At 52.8% G+C, this 15267-nt stretch overlaps 1 protein-coding gene across 4 annotated transcripts in view; it reads left to right on the top strand.

Moving 5' to 3' along the window:
- PRDM16 (PR/SET domain 16) overlaps positions 1–14761 on the top strand; it is a 339606-nt gene extending 324845 nt beyond the window's left edge. For 3 of the 4 annotated variants that reach the window (XM_043923447.1, XM_043923446.1, XM_043923448.1), the window contains 3 exons: positions 7259–7492; positions 8648–8822; positions 9983–14761. In XM_043923447.1, the coding sequence (XP_043779382.1) occupies positions 7259–7492; positions 8648–8822; positions 9983–10117 (544 nt within the window). In that variant the 3' untranslated portion in view covers positions 10118–14761. The remainder of the gene's footprint in view (positions 1–7258; positions 7493–8647; positions 8823–9982) is intronic. The other variant, XM_043923449.1, reaches the window with a different exon arrangement.
- The last annotated feature ends 506 nt before the right edge of the window (positions 14762–15267 follow it).

The following is a 15267-nucleotide window of genomic DNA, read 5'->3' as shown; positions in this document are numbered from 1 at the left end:
GCTGAGGGCTTCTTTTGTGAGATCCACCATGCCTCTGAACTCCAGGACAGACTCATTCAATTTGATACACGAACGGTTTCTAGCAAGAGTGCTGCTCCTTTAAACACACACACAGGCAGGAAAATGGAAGAACTGGGATCCTAAGATGTAGAGGCTGTAACACATTCCCTTGATCCAAGCCTCAGAGGCAGAGAGACTCAGAGACACTGGACTCCTAGTGCTTAGGGACATGCTCCCCTGCTTCTGCATAGGAAATGAGGCCCCGAGGACTGGGCACCTGACTCCAACCCTTCTGTCCATGGGTGGGCTGCCAGCCCAGGGCCCAGTGCCCTCCCACCCAGGACACCCGGCTTCCCAGGGGCCTGTCTGCTCCCCGCAGGTGGGCTGCATCTCCTTCACCCCTGGGATTCCTGAGGCAGAGCAGGAGCACTGAGCAGACCTTCAGAATCCACAAGCGGGCACATGGGCTTGGCGCTCAGGCTGTTTCTGGTTCTTCTGAGTCTTAAATCCATGTCCAGGAAGGTGATCCCACCTGGTGCCTGGGTGGGCTCAGAGGAGGGGACATGGGAGAGGCTGGCCGTGGGCTGCATGTACCAGAGCCCCACCCTGCCAGGCACCAAAGACCTTGATATCAGGGGGCGGCCAACCAAGTGCCTGGGTCCATCCCTGGCTCTAGTCACGTGTGATGGTCTAGTGGGAGCCCAGCCCTGCCATCTGCGCCCAGCGTGGCGAGCTTCATTCTGGCAGCACTCTGGGCTGCCTCTGAGAGCCATCCATGGTTCAAGCTCTGAGGTCTCCACCTTCAGAGTAAGTCATGAACCTGAGCATCCAGGACTCAGGCCATGAGGCTGATAAAGCCTCCCCTGAGCTGTGGACCCCTGTGCCCAGGGCAGAGCCAGACGGGGAGCTGACAAGGACATGCCAGGGGCATCCTCCCTGGGGTGGACAGCCCCCCAGCACTGTCCCTGAGTGGCAGGCCCAGCTCTCAGCCATACAGAGGACACCCCAGGAGAGCCACCAGGAAAGATGGGGTGTCCCCAGAGGGAAGAGGGGCTGGCACCACCCTGACCCCACAGAGCAGCATTTCAGCCAAGGCCCCAGAGGTGGGGACAGTGAGTGAGACTCAGACACCGGCCCCACACCCCTCAGAAAGCCCAGGGCAGAGCCAGCCCACAGACCAGGCCCTCGGACGGCCTCTCCCCACTGGAGGTGCCCCCACATCATTGTCAGAAGTGGGACCATGTTGACGGTTGATGTTTGTCAGCTAATATGCAGAAAGTTCTAGGATGCTGGCAGTTCTGTTGGGGCCCAGTGTTAACACCATCCAGAACCAGTAGTCTTTTCTTGACAGTCCATTATAACTCAGGGCCTGCCAGGCTTCCTGATCCCAGAAACCCCTGGGCCAAACTCTGTTTCCTCCCCAAATTCCTCTGTTGACATCCTAACCTCCAGCCCCTCAGAGTGACCTGATTTGGAAATAAGATCTTCTCAGGTGTAATTAGTTACGATATTCTGAAGTCAGGTGGCCCATATCCGATAGGATTGGTGTCCTTAGAAAAGGGAGACATTTGGGATTTCTCTAGTGGTCCAGTGGCTGGGAATCCACCTGCCAATGCAAGGGACGTGGGTTTGATTCCTGGTCTGGGAAGATCCCGCAGGCCTCAAGGCAACAAAGCCACAACTCCTGAAACCTGCACACCCTAGAGCCTGGGCTCCATTGAGAAGCCCCCACAATGCAAAACCCATGCCCTGCAACTAGAGAGTAACCCCAGCTCACGGCAACTAGAGAAAGCCCATGCAGCAGTGAAGACCCAGCATAGCCAAAAGTAAATAGACTTTTTTAGAAAAAGAAAATGGGGACATTTGGACATGGATGCATGGGAGGCACCATGTGAAGGTGAAGCAGAGCGGGTGATGTGTCCACGAGCAGAGGAGCCCCACGGATCACCAGCCAAGCACCAGAGTCCAGGGAAGGGGCTGGGAGGAGTCACCGGCCCTGAGACACCTGCATCTGGGGCATCTATAAGAGGCTGAGCCCGACTTACCTGTGTGTGCTTGGGAATCTCTGGCAGAGGTATGGGTCAACAGTGGCCTGCTGCAGGGTCAGGGGCACTGACTACAACAGTCCGGGGAGCCCTGGCATGCCTGCATAGGTCCTTTTGAAGGAGGTTGCCATAGCCACTATTACCCCTACCATAGTTTGGCCTCGGGCCAAACTACAAGGAGGGAACACAGCCCCATCCATCAGCAGAAAATTGGATTAAAGACTTACTGATCATGGCCTTGCCCACCAGAACAAGACCCAGTATTCCCCACAGCTAGTCCCTCCCATCAGGAAGCTTCTACAAGCCTCTTATCCTCATCCATCAGAGGGCAGACAGAATGAAAACCACAGTCACAGAAAACTAACCAAATTGATCACATGGACCACAGCTTTGCCTAACTCAATGAAACTATGAGCCATGCTGTGTAGGGCCACCCAAGAGGGACGGGTCATGGTGGAGAGTTCTGACAAAATGTGGTCACTGGAGAAGGGAATGGCAAACCACTTCAGTATTATTGCCTTAGAACCCCATGAACAGCATGAAAAGGCAAAAAGATATGACCCTGAAAGATGAACTCCCCAGGTCGGTAGGTGCCCAATATGCTACTGGAGAAGAATGGAGAAATAGTTTCAGAAAGAATAAAGAGACAGGGCCAAAGCAAAAATAACGCCCAGTTGTGGATATGACTGGTGATGGAAATAAAGTCGGAGGCAGTAAAGAACAATATTGCACAGGAACCTGGAATTAACGTTAGGTCCATAAATCCAGGTAAATTGGAGTGGTCAAGCAGATGGCAAGAGTGAACACCAACATTTTAGGAATCAGTGAACTAAAATGAACCGAAATGGGTGAATTTAGTTCAGATGACCATTATATCTACTACTATGGGCAAGAAGCCCTTAGAAGAAATGAAGTAGCCCTCATAGTCAACAAAAGAGTCCAGAATGCAGTGCTTGGGTGCAATCTCAAAAACGACAGAATGATCTCTGTTCATTTCCAGGGCAAACCATTCCATATCATAGTAATCCAAGGCTGTGCCCCAATCACTAATGCTGAAGAAGCTGGAGTTGAACAGTTCTATGATGACCTACAAGACCTTCTAGAACTAACACCAAGAAAAAGATGTCCTTCATCATAGGGGTCTGGAATGCAAAAGTAGGAAGTCAAGAGATACCTGGAATAACAGGCAAGCTTGGCCTTGGAGTACAAAATGAAGCAGGGCAAAGGCTAACAGTTTTGCCAAGAGAACGTACTGGTCATAGCAAACACCCTTTTCCAACACATGACATCACCAGATGGTCAAACCAAAATCAGGTTGATTATATTCTTTGTGGCCAAAGATGGAGAAGCTCTATACAGTCAGCAAAAACAAGATCAGGAGCTGACTATGCCTCAGATCATGAACTCCTTATTGTCAAATTCAGACTTAAATTAAAGAACATAGGGAAAATGACTAGGGTCATTCAAGTATGACCTAAATCAAATCACTTATGATTATACAGTGGAAGTGACAAATAGATTCAAGGGATCAGATCTGATAGAGTGCCTGAAGAACTATGGATGGAGGTTTGTGACACTGTACAGGAGGCAGTAATCAAAACCATCCCCGAGAAAAAGAAATGCAAAAAGTCAAAATGGTTGTCTGAGGCCTTACAAATAGCTGAGAAAAGAAGAGAAGCTAAAGGCAAAAGAGAAGAGGAAAGATATATCCATCTGAATGCAGAGTTCCAGAGAATAGCAAGGAGAGATAAAAAAAAGTGTTTTTAAGTGAACAATGCAAAGAAATAGAGGGAAACAATAGAACGGGAAAGACTAGAGATCTCTTCAAGAAAAATAGAGATACCAAGGTAACATTTCATGCAAATATAGGAACAATAAAGGACAGAAACAGTATGGACCTAACAGAAGCAGAAGATATTAAGAAGAGGTGGCAAGAATACTCAGAAGAACTATACAAAAAAAGATCTTAGTGACCCAGATAACCAGGATGGTTTGATCATTCACCTAGAGCCAGACATCCTGGAATGTGAAGTCAAGTGAGCCTTAGGAAACATCGCTACAAACAAAGCTAGTGGAGGTGATGAAATTCCAGCTGAGCTATTTCAAGTCCTAAAAGATGATGCTGTTAAAGTGATGCACTCAATATGCCAGCAAATTTGGAAAACTCAGCAGTGGCCACAGAACTGTAAAAGGTCAGTTTTCACCCCAATCTCAAAGAAGGGCAATGCCAAAGAATGTTCAAACTACCACACAATTGCACTCATCTCACATGCTAGCAAAGTAATGCTCAAAATCCTTCAAGCTAGGCTTCAACAGTATGTGAACCAAGAACTTCCAGATGTACAAGCTAGATTTAGAAAAGGTAGAGGAACCAGAGATCAAATTGCCAACATCTGTTGGATCATAGAAAAAGCTAGAGAATTCTAGGAAAACATATACTTCTGCTTCATTGGCTATGCTGAAGCCTTTGACTGTGTGGATCACAACAAACTGTGGAAAATTCTTCAGGAGTTGAAAATACCAGACCACCTTACCTGCCTCCTAAGAAATCTATATGCATGTTAAGAAGCAACAGTTAGAACTGGACATGGAACAATGAACTGGTTCCAAATTGGGAAAGAAGTATGTCAAGACAATATATTGTCACCCTACTTATTTAACTTATATGCAGAGTACATCATGCAAAATGCCAGGCTGGATGAAGCACAAGCTGGAATTAAGATTGCCAGGAGAAATATCAATAACCTCAGATACGCAGATGAACTACCCTTATGGCAAAGAGCAAAGAGGAATTAAAGAGCCTCTTGATTAAGGTGAAAGAGGAGAGTGAAAAAGCTGGCTTAAAATTCAACATTCAAAAAAATGAAGATCACGGCATCTGGTCCCATCACTTAATGGCAAACAGGTGGGGAAACAATGGAAACAGTGACAGACTTTAGTTTCTTGTGCTCCAAAATCACTGTGGATGGTGACTGCAGCCATGAAATTAAAAGATGCTTACTCCTTGGGAGAAAAGCAATGACAAACCTAAACAGTGTACTCAAAATCAGAGACATCTCTTTGCTGACAAAAGTCCGTCTAGTCAAAACCATGGTTTTTCCAGTAGTCATGTACAGATCTGAGAGTTGGACCACAAAACAGGTGAGCACTGAAGAACTGATGCTTTTGAACTGTGGTGTTGTAGAAGACTCTTGAGACTGTTGGACAGTAAGCAGATCAAAGCAGTCAATCCTAAAGGAAAACAACCATGAATATTCATTGGAAGAACTGTTGCTGAAGCTGAAGCTCCAATACTTTGGCCTCCTGATGCAAAGAGCTGACCCATTGAAAAAGACCCTGATGCTGGGAAAGATTGAAGGCAGGAGAAGGGGACAACAGAGGACAAGATGTTTGGATGGCATTACTGATTCAAAGGACATGAGTTTGAGCAAACCCCGGAAGATGGTGAAAGACAGGAAAGCCTGATGTGCTGCAGTCCACAGGGTCGCAAAGAATCTAACACAACTGAGCAACTGAACAACAACAAATAGACTGGAGTGGAGAGGGACGATCCCTGCTGTTTGAGCCACAGCCATGTGCTGTGTTAGGCTGGCCCCGGGGACACTCTGCACCCAGGCAGCTGTTTGGAGGCCTGGCCACTCGTCCTGGTTTCCTCTCTGTCTGAGGCTGTCTCCAGCCGGACTCCCCACTCTGTCCCTGCTATATCCATCCCCCACCCTCAATGAGTGCTAGTGTTTGACGCAGGCCTCCCACGAATGAGTAGATTTCTGTGCAGGGCGAGGCAAGTGTGCAAGGACAAACTGCTTATTTGTGGTCGCTGATCCCACAGAGGGGGCTTATATACAAATGCACAGGACTCAGGTTCGATTAAATGACACACAGGGCTTTGCCCTGACCCAAGATCCCCACCTTTGCTGTCCATCAGCTCTCAGGGTGGGGGCTATTCTCACATTCCCCAGGAGGGCATGGGCTCTGAGATGACAAACCCCGCCCAAGGGGACCTGCCAAGACCCAGGGAGGGAGGCAGGACCTGGCTCTGGGGTCCTCACCGCTGGTGGACAGACATGAGCCTGATGCCCAGCATCAAGGGAGACATGTGAGGGTCCTGCCTGTCCTGGAGAATAGGTCAGCTGTCAGCAACTGTACACTCTCCCATGGAAAGATGAGAAGTGAAGATGGGGGTGGCCAAGAACTGAACCACCTGGGGCTTCCCAGCCCGTCCACTCAGCTCTGTATTTGGAGATGGTGACCACTTGGAGAAGACATCGCCTCTTGCCTTAGTACCTTAAGCAGGACCCCGAGTCTCTCCCAACAGCAGGGGATGGACTCCCATGGGCTGTGTGAGGTCCAGAAGGGGTGAAATCTGGGGGCTCAGAACTCCAATTCATGAAGCATGTGCCTTGCCCCCCATCCACCTCCACCCATGTGTGGGACACCTGCCCAGGTGGCCTTGGACCCAGCCCATGTGTGGCCACGGCACCTGGTCATGAACTTGCAGATGAACCGAACAACGCCATTGTCATCTTCTCAAAGGAGTGGGCACGCTCTTCCTCACAGCTCATTTTCTCTTTTCAATAATGAGGCACAGAATGGGAAAGGCACCCAGCTACAGGGACCCCTGGGGATGAGGGGAGGGGTCTGGGCTGCAGGAGAGACAGCCCGGTCTTGGAAACACACTCACCCTAGAGGGTTTCCATTGCCAACAATAGCCCACTCCACGCGGCCCAGAGCTCCGGGTCCCAGACACCCCATCTGCGGAGGGCCGCTTGGTCCTCATGCCCTCGTGGTGGGTGGGGAAGAGTGGGCACTCATCAGGGTAGGGCCACACACTTCCTGCACTCTGAGCCTCCCTGGGGGCACCCCTCATGCAGGGCCCAAGTCCAGTGCCAGCTCCCAGGACCCCTTGCCCGCCAGGCCAGCCCCTGAGTGGCCCAGTGTCCACGTCAGCATGACGGGATCCTGCTGCCCAGCAGTTCCCGCCCAGCTCCAACCTGGTCCTGGGCAGGTGCCCTTCCCTTTTTTAATCACTCGGAACAGTGGCTGAGGGCAAAGATGAGCCGCTCAGAACCCCAGCTCTGAGAGTCTAGTGACCGAGAAAGGCAGGCTGCTGTCAGAGGGGGCTGGGGGCATCAAGCATGGCGGGGAGCCAGAGCCACTGGAACCAAGTGGCTGCCTCAGGACATCTGTGGTCAGCTCCCTCCGTGTCATTTCAGGCCGGAAGTCCAGGACCTGGATGGCACCTCCCAGTGCCCGGGCCTGGCCATCAGGAAGCCAGAGGACGTGGAGGAGGAGGAGGAGGAGGAGCTGGAGGAGGATGATGACAGCCTGGCAGGGAAGTCCCAGGACGACACGGCATCCCCCACACCCGAGCCTCAGGGCACCTACGAGGACGATGAGGATGAGGAGCCACCCACCTCCCTGGCCGTGGGCTTTGACCACACCCGAAGGTGGGCACTTGCCCTCCGTGGGCCCCGAGTGCTTGGGCCCCAGGCAGGGAGACGGGCAAGCACCGAGGGGGCGACCTCACTCCCACACCCTCCACCCTGCCAGCGGGGTTCTCTCTCCCCAGTAGGTGTTTCCACTGCAAGGACTTCTGTGCACAGGTCAGGGTGAGACCAGGCCCGAAATTCACACACACACATGCACACATACCTGCAGACACATACACACAATGCACATGTGCACATACGTACACACACACGTACACATGTGAAAACGTGCACATGTACACATGTGGACACGTGCACATGTACACACAGGCACGTGTGCCCATGCGTGCACGTGTGTGCACGTGTACATATATGCACACATACATGTGTGAACACTACACATGCAACTACATACACACCCTCGCCCATGTGGGCACATGTATACACATGTATACACATACGTCCACATGCATGTGTGTGCACACATGTGCAGATGCATGTTTGTACACATGTGTGTATGCATGTGCGCACACACACATGCTTCACCCAGTCCAGAAGCGGAGCAAGGCAGGCAAAGGCTGAGAAGGAGCTGATCAGGGACCCATGGGTGGTCTCCAGCCCTGCAGAACCAGGAGCAGTGACATCTGCCTCCAGCAGGCTGTGGGTGGGAATTGAGTACCAATGATTTTGGAAGCTGGCAGAGGAGAGCCTCTCCTGCTGCATCCCCACTGCTCACCACCTACATTCAGCACCGGTGACACAACCAGCATTCAAGGTCCTCCTGGGGGTGGCTGTAAGATCCTGCGGGCCCTTCAGAGATGGCCCACTTCCTCCCAGTCTGGGCCCTGAGAGTGGGCCCCCCAGAACAACCCAGATTTCGGGAACCAAGACCTCTGCCCCGCTCCCAGCCTGTCCTCCGTCCCCAGGGACCCAGCGCCCTGCCTGTGCTTGCAATGTGTGTGCATGCACTGACCTCCTCTGTGTCCTCCATTACTTTCCTGTATTCATGTGGCTTCCGTCCACGTGTCTGTGTGTCCATGCGTCTGTCTCCTGTGCATGTGGCTCGTGGAGACGCTGTGGCGTGCATGCAGGCACGGAGCTGGCCGTGGGGCCTCAGAGAGGTGGCCAAGGCCAGACAGGCTGACAGCAGGCCCCTCTCGGTCGTTGGTGCAGGTGTGTTGAGGAACCACCAGGCGGTCTCTTAGCTTTGGAGCCGATGCCGACTTTTGGGAAGGGGCTGGATCTCCGCAGAACAGCTGAGGAAACGTTTGAAGTTAAAGATGTGCTTAATTCCACCTTAGATTCTGAGACTTTAAAACAGACCCTGTACAGGCAGGCTAAGAACCAGGTAGGTACCTACCAGAGCCTGCCCCGACCTCCCCCAGGCTGGATGGCAGGCCCCAGCCATGCCTCCCCCACCAGGGACCGCCTCCCTTCTCTCTGTGGCCATCCCATGTCTGCATGGGGGACACCCAGGACTCTAGCTCTCCCATGCCCATTGCTTTGGCTAGAGAGACCCCCAAATGACTCCCTTTCCTTGAAAGCAAGGGTGGGGAGAGGTTGAGGGCAGATGAACGAGAGCCAGCCCCTCACAAGGGTGCTCCCCGAGTCCTGCAGTGCTCCTGGACGTGTGGGTCCTGGCCCTCACGTCCCCAGAGGGCGGTGTCCACCAGCGCTGTTCTCGTGGCGGCACTGGCCTCCCTCTGCCTCTGCCCAAGCAGGAGTGTGATGGCAGCCCAGGGTCCTCTTGAGGGACACTCCCCCGTCGGGGTCACGGGCTCCAAGCTGCAACTATGGTGAGTCAGCAGGGCACAGGCTGGCCGGCATGACTCACCCTCAGCCTAGGGGCTGCAGGACCCTGCTTGTTTTCAGCCTGAGGGACTTGGGTTCCACTCAGCTCTCTGCAGCCCACCCAAGTCTGAGCAAAAACCGTCTGCGTGTCTGTCTTCGTCTCTTTACTAATCCTGTCCGGAGTGTGAACTTGGGTGGACACCCCGCACCCCACCTGCTCTGAGAGGCCCTGGGTCCCGTCCCCTCGCGCTCTGGGGGCCGAGCTGGGCTCTGGGCCAGAGGCATGTCTGCTCTTAGCTCAGAAATGCTGCACACCATGTCCCTGAAATAGCTCTGTGCCACCACCACGGTCATCCACACCCGACAGGGCCCACCAGGCAGGGCCTGCGCGTCCCTGATGGGGTCTCAGCAGTAACCACCAGCACCCTGGTCCCCCTGAAGAGCATGCCTGCCTGTGAATCCATGCTGATCACCAGGGATGTAGGGGCACCTGTGAGGGAGGATGTGCCCCAAAGAGGCTGAGGGTCTTAGTGGCCCTCTGCAAAGATGCCTCATCTGCAGGCCAGCCCCCTACACCTTTGCCCCCTGCCTCACCTCTGGGTCTGAGGTCAGCTGGAGGGGGTGGAAGGCCGGGAAGGGGTGGGCTGGCCTGGGGTCTACAGGACCCACCCCGCACCGCTCACCTGCTATCCTGTGTGTACCCTCCCCTCCCTGCAGGCGTATGCAATGATGCTGTCCCTTTCCGAGGATGCTCCCCTCCACGCCTCCTCCCAGGGCCCTCTGGACACTTGGCTGAACATCGCAGGAGCCACACCAGAGTCTGGAGCCTTTAACCCCATCAACCACCTCTGACCGGCCTGAGAGGGGCTGGGGTCAGAGTCCAAGTGAGGCCACCAGGGTCCCCGACTTCCCAACAGAAATCTCCATGGCAGAAGACGGAGGCAAGGGCCTTGGGAGCCGGTGCAGCCTGGAGCTGAGGAGACCCCCCCACCTTGTCACCTGTGTCTGACTACTCCTCAGCGTCTGTTCCCCCTCCATGGTCCAACTCTGATTTTTGCAATGAAAACTCAGAACCCGGCATCCTTGGAGCCATCGTAGGGTTTCACCGGCTCTAAGCATCAGTCTTGAGAACGGCCTTCAGATGGTACAGCTCACTCTCCAGGCACAGCACTGCGGGCTGCCTCACAGAGTCAACCCCGTGGGCAAGGATGGGGTTTGAACCCCACACTGAGGCTGGTGGGCCTCTCCCGGGTGCCGTGTGGCATCTGGGGAGGGAACAGACATCTGGGCGTGCTCTAAGGAGGGAATCGCCCTGACAATTTTTATAAAGAAAATGACAAGTATGATCCTTTTGGTAATCTTATTGACGACAGAGTCTATTTAAGCATGTGGTTTTAAAAATAGACAGTATTTTTAAAAAAAAAAATCACAAAGTGACTTGCAAATTGTTTTTTAAAAGTAATTTTGCATTGCTTTGAAATCTCAGCTTCTTTGCAAACCCAAACCTGCCTGGGACCCAGCCCTGCGTTTGGGGGTGTTCTTTATACTGTAGATAATGGAGAGATTTTCTATCCCTGACTGTGTTTGTAAAGCCAAGATGATTCTGGGCACCCCGGCCCCAGAACCGAGGGGCGGAGCCCACTCCCGGGAGCAGTTTGAGACTGTGCCTGGAATCAGATACGATGTCCTGGGCTGGCCCAAGGCTGGGACTCAGAGATGTGCCTGTCATTGTGTGACATGGGATTCGTGCCAGCGGCCCCCACCCAGGGGGAGGTCAGAGCAGAGACTTGGTCCCCAGCGCGGAAGTGGCCAGGCCCCTCTGGCTCCCCCTCAACCATTCTGCAGAAGGCGGGGCCCGCCAGTCATCTTGGGATCTCCAGCTCCCACCCACCCCCCCTGCGGATGGACAAGGGGAAGGGAGTGGGCACCCCCCCCCCAATAGGGGCTGCCGTGGGGTGCACTCCAAGGCTCCTCTGCTCCAGGCTGCCAAGCTCCATGCTCACCCAAGACCCCAGGACACAATGGCCACTTCGCTCTTTGTGTGGGTTCCTGGCGGGCGGGACCCGGCTCCAGAAGGACGGGAGTCCAGGTGCGACCTCCACAAAGAGCTAAGACAGCACAGCCCGGAGGGGACGGACCGCACCTCCCAGGACCAGGCTGCTCTCCACTCGATGGGCTTTAAATTATTCCCATAGGGGCCAATTTCGAATAATTGTTGTTGTTTTTTTTTTTTCCCTGATGGAATTGACCTTAATCTGTATATAACTTGTAATTTTTTCTAATTCATTTCTTTTCTTATTTTATTTCTTCCTTAACAGTATTTTTGGCATTAGACATTCTTATTGTGAAGAAATAATGTTAATATAAGTATCTAGTGAAGGACCAAAACCGTGAAATAAGGTTGTGTGTTGTGTGATCAATAACCAGGGAGTGGGGCGATTTTTAATGTGCCAAATACCCCACGTCCCCCCCCCTCCCAATGAATCCTGCTGCCCGTTTTCCAGACAATCATGTGTTTTTGTTAAATTTGAGTTTCAGTTGCATTTAAGACAAGTGCTCTATTTATTTCTTTTATTGTTTGGAAGAAAAACGAAGACTAGCATCCCAAGAAGAAGAGAAAAAATACCTGCCCAAGTTGCCCTAAGAAATGTGTGAAAATACAAACGGTCATGGAGCGGCCCACCGTCCAGCCTCTCCAGGCCAAGACAATCGTCCGCCTGGGCACTGGGGGTTTGGCTTCGCGGTGGAGACCTGTGGATGGGGATCCCCAAGGGTGCACAGACCCACAGATCCTAGCGAAAGGATTTGGCCTTTCCCGGATCCGGTCAAGGTACCAGACTCAGAGCGCCTTCCACGTGGGAACAGGCTGGAATGTGGCCCGCAGGGCAGTCGGAGAAGCTGCTGGCAGAGGAGCTGGCCGCAGCCGCAACCACAAGGATTTACAGACACAGCCGCTCACACCGCCTCAGAAGCATCCTTCACCCCACCCCCGCCCCCGTGGACCCACCTGGTGTGTCGCAATTTCCAACTCTCCCTCGATCGAGATGGGACCCCTTTGAAAAATCAACCTCGGATACCACCTCCCCATTTCTGTAAACCCAAATTATATGATTTCTTCTGCTAAACAATAAGGTGTGTGCTTTTTATTGCGATTTGACTCTCTCTGTCCAAAGCAGGATGTTTGGGCAGGTAGAGGCCCAAGTGTCTGTTCCCTGCGGCCTGGCCCTTCCATTCACCTCTGGTCTCTCTGTGACAGTCACAGTTAGCTCTCTGCAGCGGATCTCCTTAAACTCTGACTCTTTCCTTCTTTCCTTCCCCATCCCCAAGAACCCTGGCTGCACATTTTAAGTCCTGTTTTTTGTCCCCCTTGAAAATGATTAGAGTAAGCCCAGTTTGTCCTCCAGCCTGAGCATTTGGCAGATTCGGTGGCAGGGAGGGTTCTGTCCTTGGACCCTCAGATAAAGAGAGCACTTATTTCCTACACCTGGTGGGTCCATGAAGCCTGGGCTCAAAGTTGAGCGTTGTCCCAACCACAGTCAGCTGCCCCTCCCCGGGTCTTCTCTGCCCCCCAGGCTCCAGCACCAGCCACCTGCTCAGACCCAGGGGGATGTCCTAGAGGGTCTGGGAGCTCAGGCTGGAGAATTCCGAGAACCCAGCTTCATGGCACGGATGCAACTGGCAGCTGCCTGGCCGACCAGTGCATCTGTGGGCTGGTGGCCGGAGTCAGAGCTGTAAACTAGGAACCCCACTGGGCTAGTGTGCTAGGAACCCTTCACTCCAGCCTTGTCTACTTCACTCTCTGGACTGCTGACTCTCACCCCCAAGTGGAAATTCGGAAGGAGGTCTCCTCACCCTTCCCTCTTCTGCCCCTCAGACCCCAACCCCCACCTCGGGCCCAACCCTTTCATTCCCAGGACAAGCAGGTAGGACCCCAGGACTGCTGACCCTTTGGCCAGCCAGCCCTTCATAAGGGGGACCCAGAAGCCTCTGGTTGGAACCCAGAAGCGTGCATTCCTGCATCCCACCTGGAACCCTGGGGTGGGGATAAGTGACTGGGGTGGGCCTGAGAGACTGCCCAGCCCTAGTGGCCTTCCCATACAATGCCAAGAGTGCGGCCAGTCCACCCAGACACTGCTTGGCCCTGTAAACCCTGAGGGCCCTTGTCCTTCTGCGTCCTGGCTGCTTCCTCAGTGAACAATCGCAAAGCACTTGCCTGAACACACATCCCTTGTGTTAGCCCTGAAGCCTCAAAGCACTGGATTGTGGCGCCCCAGCCCCCAGCCCCCCCCACTACTGCCCAAGTGACTGAAATCTACTGAGCTTATTCACTGTGCTGTCCTGGGAGGGGCAGGGGCAGCATCCCCGGGAGAGCACCCCGCACTGCTGCCTGGGGCGGTGGCGGGGAATGGACGGGGAGCCGGGCACCTCGCTCCCCTCCCGGCTGGGGACGCGGGGACACAGCTGCTCCTGGCTGGTGGAGGTCAGCCGGGTCTCAAAAGCCATGAATGTCTCTGTAGCGATGAGTGATACTGTGACTAAGACGTCCTCACAAGATGCCAAGGAGCGTCCCTCTCCTCCTGCCATTCCAGTGTTTATGTTTTCTTTCTTTTCTGTCACGGATTCATATTACCACTTGTGGGAAAAAAAAAAAAAGTAAAAGAAAATAGAATGAAAAGGCAGCTTATGTTTCCAGATGTGCAATTCACTCATGAACAAAGTTATCCTGAAGGTTCTTCTCCGCGCACTTCTCTTCCTCATTCTCCTCCAAACGAGGGAAGCTGAGCCCCGTGTCCACACGGAACTTGGGGCATCCGTACGCATACGCTGGTGACACTTCAAACCTGTGCGTCCATGTCATCCTTCGCCATCGTTACATTATGATTCGGTTTTTTTTTTTCTTTATTCTTTTTTTTTTCTTTTAGAGCTGTATAATGTTGAAAAGAAATCAAGTGTAAATGTCTGGTTTTTCTCCATAATGTTTTTTTTAAAAAAAAAAAAAAAAAAAAACCATTGAGAAGGAGGCTGGTGTATGTCCCACGTCCCCCGATTGTAAATTTGCTTCTGTTCTAAGTAAACTGTGCATGGCTCGTGTGTAGTCATTATCGTGTCTGTTCGTGAAATTTTTACAAAAAGGAAAATCCCATAGATGCACTTATTAAATATGTGATTAGAGTCTGCGTCCTCAAGACTAGGAGTCCTGAACTGCCCACATGGAAGACGCAGTTCTTAATATGGAAATCGCTGCGGGAGAAGGAAAGGAAAAGACACCAAGTGTAGGAATCATTCAGAGAGTGACTCTGCAGATTTCATTTTGATGATGCTTGTGATAAAGACAAATGTACTTGTGTAGAGAAATGTCTTTAAGATGAAGCCTAGGAGAAGCTGATTTTGAGGTTGATGCTGTAGACTAGGACTGTATACCAAATGTAATCTTTCCGATGCTACAATGAATTTATACATGAGATTGATATGCAATAAATCTGTGTGCTTTTCTAAGCCTCTGTGCCTGCGTGGTTCACCCAGGGAGAACAGAGGCCTCGCAGGGCTGGGGAGGGATGGTGAGAACAGACTCAAGAGTCAGGGCGTGGCCGGTGGGGAGGCTCACCAACCCTGATGGAGAGCCCCTCATGCCATCCTCCTGTACCACCCCGAGGGCAGGTCCCCTTGCTGTTCCTGTTTTCTAGAAAAGAACAAGCTCAGAGGGGGCACCACCTACCCGGGACAGCCTTGCAGTCAGCATGCTGGCCTCCAGCTGTGCTGTCCTCCAAGTGTGCCCACCTCAGGACAAGGTGACCTTTAGGTATGGCCCCCAGGTGTGGCAGCCTCCAGGTGCGGCAGCCTCCAGGTGTTTCTACTCTCAATCATAGTGGCCTTCAGGTGTGTCCATCTCCAGGTCGGCCTACCTCTGGGCATGGCACCCTACTGGTGTGCCTACCTCCAAATGAAACTGCCCCCAGGTATTCTTACCCTCGCATGTCCCTGCCCCCAGCGCCCATGCCCAT

The sequence above is a fragment of the Cervus elaphus genome, chromosome 14, assembly GCF_910594005.1.
Source record: "Cervus elaphus chromosome 14, mCerEla1.1, whole genome shotgun sequence".
In the NCBI taxonomy this organism is placed as follows: Eukaryota; Metazoa; Chordata; class Mammalia; order Artiodactyla; family Cervidae; genus Cervus; species Cervus elaphus.
The sequence above is the reverse complement of the archived record's forward strand: the minus strand, read 5'-3'. Positions and strand labels throughout refer to the sequence as shown.